Here is a 17,164-nt window from a genome sequence, read left to right as displayed (position 1 = left end):
AAATTAAGGTAATAACACTTATATCACGGAACTGCTGTGATCATCAAGCGGAAAACACATGTATAAAGCTCTTAGAACAATTCCTGGTTTACGCTCAGTGCTCAATAAATGTGGTTACAACTTTAGTTCTCATTCATCACCCTACCATACTGAAATTGATTCAGGATAGTTCAATAGCATATTATGAATTTTTACATTTTTATAATCGAATAACCCTATTAAGTTATACTATGGCAACATCCTTTAATTTGAGATATAAAAGCAGACAGTCCGGGAGTGACAAATAAATCCACAGGGAAGACGCTGAGTGAACTGAAGGGGCAGTGTGATGCAGCCAGACACACCCGGCACTCGAGTAGCCAGACACAAGCATGAAGCCCACCCAGGCCACTCAACACTGACATGCGCTGAGTTAACCACTTCAAACCACATTGAGCATAGAGGAACTCCCTCTGCTTGGTCTCCTCACCCATGAAATGAGGATAAGGGACTGCTGCGGCTAGCAGTGTCCTGAGACCGCTGTAAGGATTATAGGAGGCAATGCGTGTGGAAGTGCCTTACACAGAGGCAGTTATTAATTGTTTGCATTTTTTTCTCCCAACCACCTAACTGTGAAGTTTAAGTATTCTTGGGATAGCCGCAGACACAGCTCACTTGTGGACGGCCAACCCTGATCTCCACCCAGAAAGCTATGAGTTAGGATCAGACCAAATCACCATGATTATCCTGTGATGAGAGAGCAGATTTACAGAACTTTGCTTAGGTCTGTGAACCACTTTTTAAAGACAGTGACATGGGGCAGCTTCACTGTAGAGAGACCTGTGTGGCAAAATACTGTCCTTGCCCTCAAAACCTGGAGACTCTTTGTAGACAAACTTGAAAATTAACAGTCATAATTGCTGACATTTACTGAACACCTGCCAAGGAACAGGTACTCTCATTTAATCCTCCCAGCAAATTTATGAGTAAAGTGCCATTAAAATCCCCCCATTTTACAGATGAGAAAACCTAGGTAGAGGGAAAGTGACTTCCTCAAGGTCATATGGCTGTTAAATGACAGAGCCAGAGTTCTAGTCCACTGCAAAGTGTTGCCTCTGTTGGTCGATATTTAGATTTAATGTTAAAAAATAACGGACTTGTCCTTTGAGATTGCAGAGTACCAAAAGCTGTCCAAGTAATATGACAGTAACTAGTGCTGCATGTTATCAAAAATTAGCTTTAATGATGGGCTGACAACTAGATTAGGTCCCCTTCAATTTTTTTTAGAGCAAAGAATTGGAAACCCCTTGATCTAAAAATGAATTTGTTATCTGTTCATTAAAGTCATTCATTTTCTTAATACTTCTAATTGCCCCTTCCTTTGGCTCCTTTGAGGTTTTTTATCCTGAGCCCATGCATCTAGTAAGACTTGGATGGGTTACCGTATGTCTTTCACTTGTTAGGTGGAAGACAGAGGAATGCATAGGTGACATCTTGAAGACAAAATGATTTTAGAAAAGAGAAATACAGAAGCAGAGAATCTGGACTCTGATTCTCCTAAAACCATGCCTGTGTACTCTCTGAGAGGTCACTGGGTAACACCCGGGGTCTGCATTCCCCAAAACAGAAACTGCTGGACAAACAACCTGTGTTGCATAGCCCATCAACAGGTCTTATTACCATGAATGAGATGCCTTGGTTTTAATTTGAGGAGTCATGTTCTACAGCGTCACTAGCTTAGTCTTTGCAGCCAAATAAACATGGTTTTAAGTTCAGATTTTGCCCTTTATGAACTTAAAATTTCTATACCTCAGCTTTCTAATTTGTACTAGAATAATAATAATGGCTTCCACTTGGTTATTACAAAAAGTAAATGTGATAATGCAGCAAAGTCAAGGTAAGTGTCCTATAAATGTTGACCATGGTGACAGTGAGGATGTTAGTAATAATGGAAACTTCATACCTCATTATTTTGGAAAATAATTAAGCACTTGATCCCTTTATCAACAGTGTGTGTAGTTTACATTGGGGAACAAAAGTGATAGTAACTAAATGGCCTGCTCAAAGTCCAAGTCTATGAAAAATAATGCTTTTTGGAAAATAATATAAAGGTTCCTTAAAAAATTAAAAATTGAACTATCATATAATCCAAAAATCTACCCTGGGTATTTATATATTCAAAGTAATCAAGCCCTGGCTGGTGAGGCTCAGTGGATTGAGCGCCAGCTTGCAAACCAAAGGGTCACCAGTTCAATTCCCAGTGTAGAGCACATGCCTGGATTGCAGGCCAGGTCTCCAGCACGGGGCGCGAAAGATGCAACTATACATTGATATTTCTCTCCCTTTCTCCCTCCTTCCCTTCCCCTCTCTAAAAATAAATAAAATCTTTTTTTAAAAAAGTAAATAAAAATGCTAACTTGAAAAGATATGTGCAATCCTACGTTCACTGAAGCATTATTTACAATAGTTCAGACAGGAAACAACCTGTCTTACACACACACACACACACACACACACGAAACTTTGCCATTTGCAACAATATGGATGGACCTTGAGGGTATTATTCTAAGTGAAATAAGTGAGAGGAAGACAAGTACCATATGATCTCATTATTACACAGACTCTAAAGAAAAAAATACAGAGATACAGAGAACAGACTGGTGGTTGCCACAAGTGAAGGATAGGGGAAGAAGGCAAAATGGTGAAGGGAGTCCTAAAGTACAAACTTCCAGTTATAAAATAAATAAGTCATGGGGACATAATGTACAGCATGGTGTCTGGAGTTAATAATACTATACTGCATATGGGAAAGTTGCTGACAGAGTAGATCTTAAAAGTCTTCATCACAAGAAAAAATTGTAATTCTGTATGCCAGTACAGGGGCATTAACTAGACAGACCGTGATGATCAGTTCACAATGTATACAAACACTGACTCATCATATTGTACATCTGAAACTAATGTTAAATGTCAATCATACCTCAATAAAAAATAGCAATAATCCTTTTTGTTCTTCTGGCAATAGATGGACAATGTCAACTGGACCAGTGTATTGCATTTTGTTCTCTTGGGCATTTCTGCTCACCCAGAAGAACAGATCCCACTCTTCCTTCTTTTTCTACTCATGTACACAATCACCGTTTTGGGCAACTTTGCCATCATCACACTGATTATCTCTACTCCATGCCTCCACACCCCCATGTACATCTTCCTCAGTAACTTGGCCTTGGCAGACATCTGCTTTACCTCCACCACTGTCCCCAAGATGCTTCAGAACATTTTCTCTCCTACAAAGATCATTTCCTACATGGGCTTCTTAGTCCAGACTTATTTTTTCATACCCTTTGCATCCATGGAAAATTTCCTCCTGGCTCTGATGGCCTGTGACAGATACATTGCCATCTGCCACCCTTTCCGCTACCCTAAGATTCTGACCAAAATGCTGTGTTCGCAGATGCTGGCTCTGTGCCATATCCTCTCCCACCTTCATGCCCTGCTGCACACCTTTCTTATGGGCCGACTGATCTTCTGTGCAGACAACAGGATCCCTCCCTTCTTCTGTGACCTCTACCCTCTGATGAAGTTATCCTGCACCAGCACCCACCTCAGCACCCTGATGACTCACACAGAAGGTGTTACTGTAATCAGCAGAGCGCTGGCCTGCATCCTCTCAGTGGTCCTCCGGAGCCCCTCAGCCAAGAGCAAGGGGACAGCCTTTTCTACCTGTGGCTCCCACCTTATGGTGGTGGCTCTCTTCCATGGCACCCTCGCATGGGTCTACTTCCAGCCTCTTACCAGCTACTCGGTGGCAAAGGGTCGCATCCTGACAGTCATGCACACAGTGGTGACCCCCATGCTGAACCCCTTCATTTACAGCCTGAGAAATGGGGGTGTCAAAGGAGCCTTCAGGTAATGCAAGAGCAGAATACGGATTTCTTTCTTTAGATAAAACCCCAAAACACAGTTCCAAGTTTTATCTGTGATTCTGGGGAAATAGTCTGTCTATCACATATCTGTTTACTTTAAAACTTCCCAGAAATATCTAAATTAAGTACATATCACAGATTTTTCTCATTGGATATTGTCCTGAGATATCCCTTAAACACCAAGCACATGAAACTATGTACTTAGCGTGAAACACAAGCATGGCTTTGATTATAAGTGAGTTGTTTTCTGGACCTGCCATTAATCACCAGGATTCTAACTCTCAGAGTTAGTTAGATACAGGTGACAAAAACTAATTCTCATTGATTCATGAAGGAAATGTTTATTGAAAATATATATGGATTTTCCAAGAAGACTAAGCAACTAAGCTCAATAAAGTGGAAGAGAACAACGTTAAAATCATATTGCAGAATTGGTCTGATGAGCCCATTGCTGTAGCCATCAAACTCTGTTCACTGCCACTTGTGTCCTCACTAACAAGAGTTACCAGCAATAGTCACAGGGCATAGCCCTTGGAGACCCGAAAACCAGCTCTCCAGAAAGAAATGCCCAGTTTTTATTCTTTGCACCGCCACATCGAGATTCAAAATAAGGTGGTACATGTGACTGGCCAAGTCTTGGTCACTCGCCCATGCTCCCGTTCACAGGGAAACTGGGAGAGCAACACGACTGCTTTTACTTTCTATCAGATAGAGGGGGGTTCTGTCTCCCACCAAGATAAATGAAATGGGGAGATATTACAATATGGGGAAAGGGACATAATGACAAATGTCCAGTGAATAAGGACAGGAGATACAGATGTTCCACAATTAAGCACTGTCATAGGCCTCAAGCCTGAATTTCCTTAAATTCACTAGCAGTACAATTCAGAGTACCTTACACTCCTTTGTCTCAGCAACTGCTGGTCTTTTCTCTAGCTGATAATATGGAACTTGTCTGTTTTACTGGGTGTTTGTCTGCTGACCAATCAATGCTGCTGCACATGAGGAAAAGGTCCAAGGGCCATCATCTCTATTAAAATGTCAATTCTTCAGTTTAATGGGTGTAGGATCAAAAGAGAAAGGTGAGAGGGGCCTCCCAGCTTTTGGAGGAAATTCCACACTGCTTTCCACAGTGGCTGCACCAGTCTGCATTCCCACCAACAGTGGACTAGGGCTCCCTTTTCTCCACAGCCTCACCAGCACCTGTTGTTTGTTGATCTGTTTATGATGGCCATTCTGACCGGTGTGAGGTGGTACCTCATGGTGGTTTTGATCTGCATTTCTCTGATGGCTAGTGATGCTGAGCATCCTTTCAAATATCTCTGGGCCCTCTGTATCTCCTCCTTGGAAAAGCGTCTGCCCAGGTCCTTTGCCCATTTTTTGATTGGATCGTTTGTCGTCTTGGAGTGGAGTCAAGTGAGTTCTTTATATATCTTGGAGAACAAACCTCTATCTGATGTATCATTAGCGAATATATTTTCCCATACGGTTGGCTCCCTTTTCATTTTGCTGATGTTTTCTTTCGCCGTGCAGAAGCTTCTTATTTTGATGAGGTCCCACTTGTTTATTCTTTCCTTTATGTCCCTTGCTTTAGGAGACATATCAATGAAAAAATTGCTGCGTGGGATATCTGAGAGTTTCCTGCCAATGTTCTCCTCTAGGACTTTGACGGTGTTGTGACTTATATTTAAGTCTTTTATCCATCTTGAGTTTATTTTTGTGTATGGTGTCAGCTGATGATCCAATTTCAATTTTTTGCATGTAGCCGTCCAGCTCTCCCAACACCATTTGTTAAAGAGGCTATTACTGCTCTATTTTATGCTTCTGCCCCCTTTGTCAAATATTAGATGCCTATATAGACCTGGGCTTATTTCTGGGCTTTCTATTCTGTTCCACTGGTCTATGGATCTGTTCTTGTGCCAGTACCAGATTGTTTTGAGTATAGTGGCTTTGTAGTAGAGTTTGATGTCCGGTATTGTGATCCCTCCTACTTTGTTTTTCTTTCTCAAAAATGCTATGCACCCCAATGTTCATAGCAGCACAATTTACAATAGCCAAGTGTTGGAAGCAACCTAAATGCCCATCAGTAGATGACTGGATCAAAAAATTATGGTACATATACACAATGGAATACTACGCAGCAGAAAGAAAAAAAGAACTACTAAACTTTGCGACAGCATGGATGGAACTGGAGAGCATTATGCTAAGTGAAATAAGCCAGGGGACGAAAGACAAATACCATATGATCTCACCTATAAGTGGAATCTAACCAACAATACAAAGATGCGAGGAAAATAAGACCAGCAACACTGAAAGGAAAAGAAATCAACAGAGACAAGAGGGAAGGAGGGAGGGGGGCGGGGAAAAGGAAGGGAAGGGGAAAGTCAAGGAACATATAGTAAGGACTAATGGACAAAACCAAAGGGGAAGAGCTGAGGGAGGAAAGGAGGGAGGGGGCAAGGAAAAGTGGTGGGGGGTAGGCAGAGACAAATGTATTTGAAAAAAATAAAAAAAAAACTGTAAAAAAAATTTTTTTTTTTTTAAAAAGAAAAGAAAAAGAAAATAAGGGAACTTCCTGGTGTTTCTCCCTTGCTCCTTGATGACTTCAGCATCTAAATCTCTAACTCTCTCCACAACTATTTAATTATCACTCTTGGAAACACTAATATCCATATAAATGGTTTATCTAACAGCTTGAATTCTCTGTTCCTGACTTGTTTAGCTTCAACAATCTTTTACTTTGCCTTTACAAATAATTGCACTGCTGGTGAAATCTCAGTTTTAAACTTTTCACTTCCTATCAGCTTCTATTCTTTCACCACTGAAATCTATTATCCCTTGAAATCATTTTTCATTATCCATCACCTAATTTATATTCTTCCTTCCCACCTTTACAAGAATATATTTTTACAGCCCAGAACTGTAAACTACCCTTATTTCTTTTGTTCCCTTTTGTCCCACCTGGCAAAATCCTAGCCCAAGGTAAAGCCATCATTTTGTTTATTCATGACTGTACCTGATTACGTAAAAACTGTTGGAGAATATCACCCAACCAGGCTGACATGACTAATACTAAACCTGTAAATGAAAAATCTAAACGGGCACCACTCAGTATTGGCAGAGTTGAGGCTTACCAAAACATTTCCTAGTACTTCATTTTCTCAAACGCTAGCATATTTCACATCACTTCTTTCTACAATTCTCTAGAACAATCTTGCTCTCCACTACTCTCACCTGAAGTCTCTCCAAGTATATGCCACCTTCCTGCCATCAAATTCACCAGCCCATCTGCATCCTCGGACTTCTTTTTTGTTACAGGGAAAGAGAAGGCTCATCTCCTAGACAAAAACATCCCCTGAACAGATGTGCATCTCATTTCCAGGGTTTTATCTTGCAATTTATTACTTTTTCTCTTGAATCCTGACTTTTTCATTATATACTGTATTATTTCTATTAGCAAAGGATGCTTAACGTCACTAGTCTTTACAAAAATTAGAAGAAATTCTCTCTTGACTCATGTCCTCAAGTTACACTCCACTTTTTGCCTATCTTCTTAAAAAAAATTATACTTGAGAAACACCTGTTATGACAGCCTCTATTCACTCTCTTGGCACATAATTGTAATTTTTCCCCAACACTTCACTTAACTGTCCTTGCCAAAGTTTCCAATAATCTGTATCTTGTCAAATCTAGTAATCAATTACCTGTTCTCATTAATGACTTCTCAATTGCATTTGAGAGAGTGGCCACTCCCATATTCCAAAAACACTTTTTCCTAGGATTCACACATACCAAACTTTCCCTCTTTTGTCCTGCCAATAGCCGCTTCCCAGTTTCCTTTGCTATCTCCTCTCCCAGGTCTCTAAATGCTGGAGTGAGCAACCATCTCGGGCTCTGTTCATCATTCTCTTCTCTTTCCTCTAGTCTCTCATTATGTGATTTCACCCAGCCCCATGGCTTCAGATATCACTTACATTTTGTTGTGACATTTCTACCTCCGAACAAGGCCTTGAGCCTCAAGACGTATGTACTTCACTGCCTGTGAAATAGCTCCACTTGGAGAGGTATCACAAAATTAACATGGCCAAAAACAAGTTATTGATTTCACCCCACTCCCCCACCATATCTATGGGCTTCCACTTCCACAGAACTTTCTACATATAAATAATTATCCCACTCATTTTTGTAGTCCACCCTTGATTCTTTCTTTTTTCCTCTTTGCATTCCAGTCTCTCCTAGCATCTAAGCAGCTCTGCTTTCTGTACATGACCCAAAGTGGACCACTGCCTCCTGGTGTTAGAGCCACTGTGAAGGCTCCGCTGCTCTCTATTATCAGTGAACTACACTGTCTTTTATGAAAACATTAAGGTTCAGATGGAATAATTCGGTTACTGTAAGTGTTGAGCTGCTTATTATTACTGTCAGTTGAGAATAATGAGAAACCATAAAATTATTATAATTTTAAGAAACCGTTTTACTGAAAAATCACTCTTCTGTATAATGGTATTGTAACTCACTTTGACTTCTCTCTGGAAAACAGTGCATGTAATGATCAAAGTTCTGCAGGCCATACTTGTGTAATAATTTGGCTTAGTAATCCCCAATGCTCCATATTCCATCTGAAAGATGAGAGGTTCAAGCTTGATGATATTTAAAAGTATCTTTTCAGTTCCAAAGTGATGAGATTCTAGGGGATGAAAACTAGTTATTCAAAAAACTCACTTCTTCCCAAATCCAAACAAGAGGGAGCCAATGAGAAAGATCATCCCACAGGAATGTGAACCACATCAGTTACTAGGAGTGCAACTCATCTGTCTGAGGTATTTTCAAGTTAGGCCTTAACTCCTTGGGCTCAGGAGATGTGCCGCCACGCCTGGCTGGCCTGGGAACCAGGCTGGAAGTTTCCTAAGGTGCAGAGTCTCTTGGAAAGCCTTCGCAGAGCCCCCTTAACCTCCTGGTTCCTCAGGCTGTAGATCAGTGGGTTCAGCATAGGAGTAACTACTGTGTAAAAGACGGCGACCTGGCGATCCTGGTCCAAGTCATAGCTGGAGGACGGCCGGAGGTACATGCGGATCACAGAGCCATAAAGGAGCAGCACAACCAGGATGTGGGAGCTACAGGTGGACAGAGCTTTGCACAAGGCAGCAACTGAGTGCATACGGGCTATGGCAACACCGATGCGGGCGTAGGAACCCAAAATGAAGAAGAACGGGCTGACCACCACAGCTACCCCCTCAGTAAATATTAGCACTTCATTGACCACTGGTCGGGTGCAGGAGAGCTTCAGCAGGGGTGTGATGTCACAGAAGAAGTGGGTGACCTGGTTGCCACAGAAGGTTAAATGGGTGACCAACACACTGTAAAGGAGGCTGTTGAGGCTGACAACCACCCACGAGGTCAAGGTTATGCGCAGACAGAAGCGGTGGCTGATGATGGCAGAGTATCTTAAGGGGTCACAGATGGCAATGTAGCGGTCATAGGCCATGGCAGCCAACAAGTGGCCTTCCATGCTGCCCACAGCCATGAAAAAGAACAGCTGGAGCATGCAGTGGCTAAAGGAGATGGTTTTATTCACAGACAGTGTGTGGACCAGCATCTGGGGAACAATGATGGTTGTGAGAAATATGTCATTAAAGGAAAGCTGGCTGAGCAGGAAATACATGGGGGTCTGAAGCTTGGGGTCCGAGAGGGCAACAATTACTAACAGGGCATTGCCCATAACTGCCACCAGGTACATGACAAGGACAATCCCAAAAATAACTGGCTGCATCTCTGGCCAGCTGGACAGGCCCAATAAGATGAAGTTGGTTACTTCTGTCCTGTTTCTAGTGGCCATAAGACACAATCCACATACCTGAAAAAAGCAAGTGTTAAAATCAAATATGAAATTTACTCTGGGATAAGTCCTAGGAAACATCTTTTCTTGCATTGATGTCCCTAGTTTCAAAAGAATTTTTCCCTTTATTACCCTTGCCATTATCTTTTTACCCATCCACTCACTCACTCACTCCTGAGTTTATTCCAAGTTCATTTATTGATCACTGAGAATCTTTCAATTTGATAGATACTAAAGACAGTAGGATAAATCACACATGGTCCCTGCTTTTACAAAATTCACTGTATAAGAAGGAAGACACCACTTTACACTGAATTCCTTTGGTACTTGGTATGAGCTAAAAAGCATACTAAATATCACACATTTGACCCTCACAACAATCCCATGTGGTAGAAACTACAGTACTTTCAGTCCCATATTACAGAAGAGGAAACTAAAACAAAGAGACTATTGTGTTGAAGGTCTTATAGGATCTGAGTAACAAAACCTAGACTTAACCCTGTGTAATTTCGTTGGACTGAAGCACCACACTTGGCTGGTTGTCACAGCTGGAGAAGGAAGGGAAAGAGGTGAAGGCTCCAGCCAGATGTCTGAGTCTCTCCATCTATCATGGGGGCACCGGAGTGAAGATTTGGTTCTAACTTTGTATGTTCAGAAGCTACTGTTCTTTTGGTAGGGGCGTTCTCATTCCATGAAGTCAACTGAGCTTACCTGGGGTTGGAGTGATTAATATAATCATTGATTTCATTAATGACTAATTTTCAATGAATAATAAAATCTTGCAGTAGATTGAATTTTCATGTCTCTTCAATTCAGGTGCTCCCTATAGGTAGATCAATCATTGATTTTATTAATGATTAATTTTCAATGAATAATAAAATCTTATAGTAGAATTCTCATGTATATGGGTTTTTCAGTTCAGGTTTTCCCTGCAGGTAGATCTACATGGTAAACCAAAGAAGTAACATTTAGGGGTTGCTATATGGATAAGGAAATTTTGATGAAATACTGTATTTCTTTATGAATGTAAGAAAAATAATTGAAAAATAGGAGAGTATAAAAGAACATATAATAAAAAGCAGAGGTCTCTTACTCTAAGATTGCCCATCTCCATGTTTATTTAGTTTTAACTCTTCTGGTAGCTCATATTTTTTTTTTTAAGGTTTTACTTATTTATTTTTAGAGAGAAGGGAAGGGAGGGAGACAGAGAGGGAGAGAAACGTCATTGCGCAAGAGGAACATCAGTTGGTTGCCTCTCAAGTGCCCCCTACTGGGGATCTGGCCTGCAACCCAGGCTTGTGCCCTGACTGGAAATCTAACCAGCGACCTTTTGGTTTGCAGGCTTGGTGCTCAATCCACTGAGCCACACCAGCCAGAGTTAGTGACTCATATCATTATGCCTGTAAATAATACGCTATTTGCTTACACATTTATATAACAATTTTATCAACTTAAGATATCTTTCATCTCTCTACTATGAAAGATAAAATTTTATCTTGTTTACATTTTTTTCTCATTTACCCACTTTTAATGATTATTTTAGTTCCCTAGTTATTTTTACTTTTTAAATTTTTTATTTATTAATTTTAGAGAGAGAGAGAGATTTGTTGTTCCACTTACTTATGTATTCATGGGTTGATTCTTGTATATGCTCTGACTAGGGACTGAACCTGTAACACTCTAACCAACCTAGCTACCTGGCCAGGGCTGCTATTTTGCTTTTTAAATAGTATACTTAAATCTGTATTTCTCATTATATCGACTTCTACTACCTCTGCATCCTCCCAAACTTTGGAAAGCTGTACCTTGATTTGTTTATTGTCAAGATTGAAAAATTATAAATTTTGGCTTGTAACTATAGGCAACTCTCTCAGGTAAAAGCTACAAATCAACAGACAACATTTATATGAGCATAACTGTAAATACTTTTCAGTGCAGAGCCAAGATATGTATCATGGTATCATGGTTTCATTTATTCCTTGATGAGTCCAGTGTTTCACCCAACTAAAGGAGAATGCCCCTAACATTGAGATAAAGAATCTTAAGGACATCTCTTTTGGTGCTTTCTCTACTCTAAAGATCACACATAAAGCAGGAGCTTAAAAAATAAAACTTACCTTTCCTCTTTATTCCTTCCTGTATGCTTTTCTGTGTCAGTAGATACAGCTCAGACTACATGTTCTTGTGATCCTATTACTCATTCAAGGCAGTGGCCACATAGAGGCATCTATATTGACGTAAAGATGAAGGTGAAAGAGAGGAAGAGATGAGAAAAAAGGGAGATGATATAAGTCTCTTCATGGGGGAAAGAAGAAAGTGGTCTCCAAGAGGAAAAAAGTAGCAAAGAATATAAATTTATCCATTATCAGGATAAGAATGTAATAACATAGAGTCCATTTTCTTCCAAGTACAGCAAAATGCTATTTTTTAAAACTAATTATGTGCAGTAAGAGTAATAAGCAGTGGTAGTATTATTATTGGCTGACTTCCTCAAGACTCACCTCCTTATCTTTCCTATTTTCTAATATCTCAACATTACTCCCATCAGAGCTAAGCTCTGTGGGTCCTGTTCAGGCAACTCTGAGGGATAAAAGATGCTGATGCCAGAGAGAAGAGTAATTTGGTAGAAGAGATATAAAGATACACACATATACAGATTTGAACACCTTAAAATAGTAACCTAAACCAAAATCTGGGAAACGAAAACAAAAGGAAGAATCCCTGGAAAAAGACCAAAAAGTGTCTCAGGTTTCCCGGTTCTACCTGAAGAGACATCTAGAGGCGTGGAGAAGGGAGGGAGTTGGCATGTCAAGCCCTAAACCTCCTTGTTCTTGTCCTTCTTTGACAAAAACACAAAGGCACATATGAGTCTTCACTGTTTTATCAATATCTAAATCTTAGGAATATGCACTATTTACTGTTTTCTTGGTCTAAATTCTATTACTAATCTGTACCCACAGTTGATGACTCACAGATATTGAATCTGATATATACAATCAGAACTTCTTTTTCTCTGTCTCAAGAACGTATCTTCTAAATTCTCACAAAACAAATTAGGTCCTCTGTCTCACATTTCTTGTACCTGGAAACTGAAATATCTCTCCATATCCTGCCTGATTGCATGACTACATTCTCCAGCTAAACCTTCATATTTTCACTGAAAAACCCATCTTTCCATGTTATTTCTGAAAATTTCTCTATCCTTCTGTTTCCCTTGACTGTATTATTCGTAGCTCATTCTATTCATTGGTCTTCTTGGTACGCATATCACACTACTTTCTACAAGGGGATTCCAATGTCTTATTTCTTTTCCTTTTCTATTTACTATTAGGGCAGAGTGCTGCCTTATTCTCAGACTTTTCTCTGGATCTAACATCATGCACTCAAGTTAGAAAGCCTGATTAGAGCTTTTAGCCACATTTACACTAAATTAGGGACTCCTTTTGTGTAATTTTCCATAAGTGTTCCCTAGGGCAGTTTAGCCCAATGACGCAGTCTCACTTACATGCACGCACTCTGACACTCTATCAACTACAGAAGCCTCCAGTGGTGTTCAGACAAAATATTGATTAGAATGGGCTGAGCCCTTCTACCTTTGTTCAGAAACTAGGCTGTAGTTTAGGAGTCTGCTGCTTCTCCTTGCTTATACCTAGATCTCACCGAGGCAAAACCCATCAAGCTTCTGAAAACAAGTATGTCTGTAGGGAAGGTCTACCCTTTGGGGATCACCACAGCCTTGCACAACGTCAACAGCTGGGCAAGAAGAAACACCAAGGGGAAACTGATGCTCATTTCACCATTTCAAGAAACTATCTTTTCCAACCAATCCTTTCTGTAATTATTGAGTGTTTGCTCTTAATACAAATACTTAACTCAGATGCATTAGTTGCAAAGTTTGAGGCTTTATGAGACAGCAGCAGGACAACTCTGACCACGGGCATGGTTCCAGCCTGTTCTCCAATGACTCCCTCATCTCTTGCCCTCACCCAATTATATCCTTTTGCTGGATTTCTTTTAGCCATTTTTCTGACCTGTTTTAGAACTATCATCCTGAGAATACTTGATTTAAACAAGTCTTTTGAGTATAAAAGAAACAGCATGAGGTGGAGCACCACATCGAAAAATCTGAGACTATACGCCAACTGGAGAGATTCTTGGTCTTATTTTAAAATATAATAATAATGACATATGGTTTATTGATATAGATTATACATTATGGAAATGGTCACAAATTGAATATATACCAGTATTTTCCACCACTGACCTGCACAGAGGAAACTCAGTCCCAAGCTAGAGAACCAAACTACGAATTGGTAAATATGATCAAAATTCAGTGTAAACAGAAAGAGATTATAATTGATCAAAATGTAATTAATTTCCTAAAAAAAAATGTAAGACATTTATTTCTGTTTGCAGATCATCTACTTATCTGACTTTCTTTAACAGCCCTACTTACTTTGGGGAAGTGAACTCTTCTCCTAACAGATACAGGTTGATGGTATTGTCAAATGCCCTCCCACCCCAGTATTTGAGGTAGGAGATAAGGGGACTGAAAAATGGTTGGATGTGATTCATTTTTACCAGTCTCACTCTAAGCAGACAGTCCTGGATTTTAGGCTGTTTTTTCCACACTCCACCTGACTCCTTACTCCTGCTTATTCATGCACACCTCTGCTTTAATTATTGCTCTAATAAATGGATCTAGACATAAAAGAGCAACAGTTGCTAATGGCAACAAAAAGGTAACATACATATCTGATATGTTTCCTGTTGATGGAAGAACACACTACCACCTATGAAATAGTCCCCTCTTTCCAAAAGTCAAGCATGAATCAGATCAAGCGTCTACATTCAACTTCAAACTTATGGAAAATACAGAGTACAGAGGAACACATACTGATACAATACAGTAATAAAATTAGACAAATCCAGACGGTAGAGAATTCTACAAAAAAACTACATAATTTCTTCCACAAACAATTAAACTGTTAGAGCTAATAAATGAATAGAACTAATATACTTTAGCAAAGTTGTAGAATACAAGATCAATAAGGAAAATCAGCTGTATTTATATATATTGCTAATAATATACATATATATTTGCAGTGAATAATCTGCAAGAGCAAAAACAATTTACAATAGCATCAAAAGAATAAAATATTGTGGAATAAATTGAACTACAGAGGTGAAAGACTTGTATACTAAAAACTACCAAACATGGATAAAATTAAAGAATGCCTAGATAAATGGAAATACAGATCAAGTAACGGATTGAAAGACTTAATATTGTTAAAACAGCAAGTACCCATAAATTGAGCTACAGATTCAATGCCATTTCTGTCAAAATCCCAATGGACTATTTTATAGAAATAGAAAACGGAATCTTAATATTCATATGGAGTTGCTAGGAACCATGAGTACCCAAAACAATCTTGGGGAAAAAATGTTAGAGGATTTACACTTATTACAAAACTTATTACAAAGCTACCACAATAAAAAGAATGTGTCACTTGGAAAAGGGTAGACATATATGTCAATGGAATATAATTGAGAGTCCACAAACAAACCTGTAACTTTGTCAATTCATTTTTGACAAAGTAATGAAGAACACTCAGTGGGGAAAGGATAGTCTCTTCAACAAATGGTACCAGGGAAATAGGATAACCACATACAGAAAAATGGAAGTGAACCCTTATCACGTACTATATAAAAAAATTTAGCTTGAAATGGATTAAAGACTTAAACACAGACCTGAAACTATAGAAATCCTAGAAGAAAACATAATGAAGAAGCTCCTTGACATTGGCCTTGGCAACAATTTTCTGGTTATGACACTAAAAGCACAAACAACAAAACAAAAAATCAAGTGGGACTACATCAAATTAATAATCTCCTGCACAGCACAAGAAACAATGGAAAGGCAACCTATGGAATGGTAGAAATACAATGGAATATTTTTCAGCCAGGAGAAAAGACATCCTGCCATTTGTGACAATATGGATGGACCTTGAGGGTAAGCCTAAGTGCAACAGTCTGGAAGAGAAAGAGGAATACTGTATGGTATCACTCATATGTGTAGTTTAAAAAAGATGAACTCATAAAAACAGAGAACTGAATGGTAGTTACCAGGGGCCAGAGAGTAGGAGAATCAGGGAGGTGTTGTTTAAGGGTACAAGCTGGCAATTAGTAGATAAATAAGTCCTAGAGATTGAATGCACAGTATAGTGACTATAGTCAATGATACTGTGTTATCGACTTCAAAGTTTCTAAAAGATTATTTAATCGTTCCCACCACATAAAAAAATGATAATATATGATGTGATAGAGGTGTTAGCTAATACTTAGGTGGTAATCATATTGCAATATATAATTGTATCAAATCAATACATTGTATAGCTTAAACTCATACAATGTTGTATGTTAATTATATCTCAAAATTTTTTAAATTATCATTGTGAATCTCTTAAAAGCTAACAAAATAAAGAACAATATCCAGCTCCCAAAAGCTATGTCAGCCTACTTGTTTTCTCCATTGTTAAAATAGTTCACTGGCCGTTGTTTTATGCAGCAAAGTATGTAATTTGAATTTTTTTATGTATTTTACTTAAACTTCAATGAAAAATTATTTAAAATATATAAAATAGAGAAAAAGATGGCGGAGGAGTGAAAGGGAGTCACGCTGACCTCCTCCCAAAACCAAACTGGAATTGCAACTAAATAATGGAGTAATCACCTGGAAAGCAGTGGAGCGATAGTGGGAAAGGAGCCTTGGTGCCGCGGACAGCAGATTCGACTCTCACACATCCCAACGGGTGAGAATTGCGGTGGAGGCTCGAGAGGGTGGGCTGGGTGCGCACGGGCACTGGCACCAGAGGGACACTGAAACGGCCAGTTAGCGTCCCCCCGAGAAGAACGGGGTCTGAATCATAAACAGGAACCCCTAAACTACAGCAGCTAAAGCCGAGAAAATACAGACAAAACGCAACCCCAAAAAGCTTAGGGGCGCTCTCTGCCAGAGACAAGTGGCTGGGGATGCAAAAAGACATTTAAAGGGCAAACGCAAAAGTTGCAGCGGCAGCCACCCTCCTTGATCGCTGGGTACAGGCGGCAGCAGGGTGGGCTGGTGCCTGGGAAAAGACTGGTGAGGAAAACTTTGTGAAGAGAACTGACACTGCGGCCGGTGGAGCCCGGGTGATAACGCACTTCCCACTCTGCAGCTACCATCTCGCTCAGGCATAAGGGAATCAATTAACCTGCCTTTTGTGCGCTCCGCACACAGCTTGTGCGCGTGTGAGCTGCGGGGCTGAGTGCAGACTGGCTTGGAGAGCCTTGAGGAGAGACTGGAGACGGAGGCATTGGGGAAAGAACGGGAGGAGGAACCGGGGAGTCCCGACTCCCTCCCCGTTCGGTAGTCTCCATTGTG

At 39.9% G+C, this 17,164-nt stretch overlaps 2 protein-coding genes across 2 annotated transcripts; one reads left to right on the top strand and one right to left on the bottom strand.

Moving 5' to 3' along the window:
• Window positions 1–3,004: 3,004 nt before the first annotated feature.
• LOC129079611 (olfactory receptor 1Q1) lies at window positions 3,005–3,892 on the top strand. Its single transcript, XM_054584892.1, has one exon. The coding sequence runs from the start codon at window positions 3,005–3,007 to the stop codon at window positions 3,890–3,892; it is 888 nt and encodes a 295-aa protein (XP_054440867.1).
• Window positions 3,893–8,757: 4,865 nt separating this feature from the next.
• LOC129079610 (olfactory receptor 50-like) lies at window positions 8,758–9,746 on the bottom strand. The gene has a single exon (XM_054584891.1). The coding sequence runs from the start codon at window positions 9,739–9,741 to the stop codon at window positions 8,758–8,760; it is 984 nt and encodes a 327-aa protein (XP_054440866.1). The 5' UTR covers window positions 9,742–9,746.
• Window positions 9,747–17,164: the final 7,418 nt, after the last annotated feature.

The sequence above is a fragment of the Pteronotus mesoamericanus genome, unplaced genomic scaffold (genome assembly GCF_021234165.1).
Source record: "Pteronotus mesoamericanus isolate MK-2021 breed Mesoamerican mustached bat unplaced genomic scaffold, CSHL_Meso_final contig_78, whole genome shotgun sequence".
Taxonomy (NCBI): domain Eukaryota; kingdom Metazoa; phylum Chordata; class Mammalia; order Chiroptera; family Mormoopidae; genus Pteronotus; species Pteronotus mesoamericanus.
Note: the sequence above shows the minus strand (reverse complement) of the source record. Positions and strands in the feature narration are given on the sequence as shown.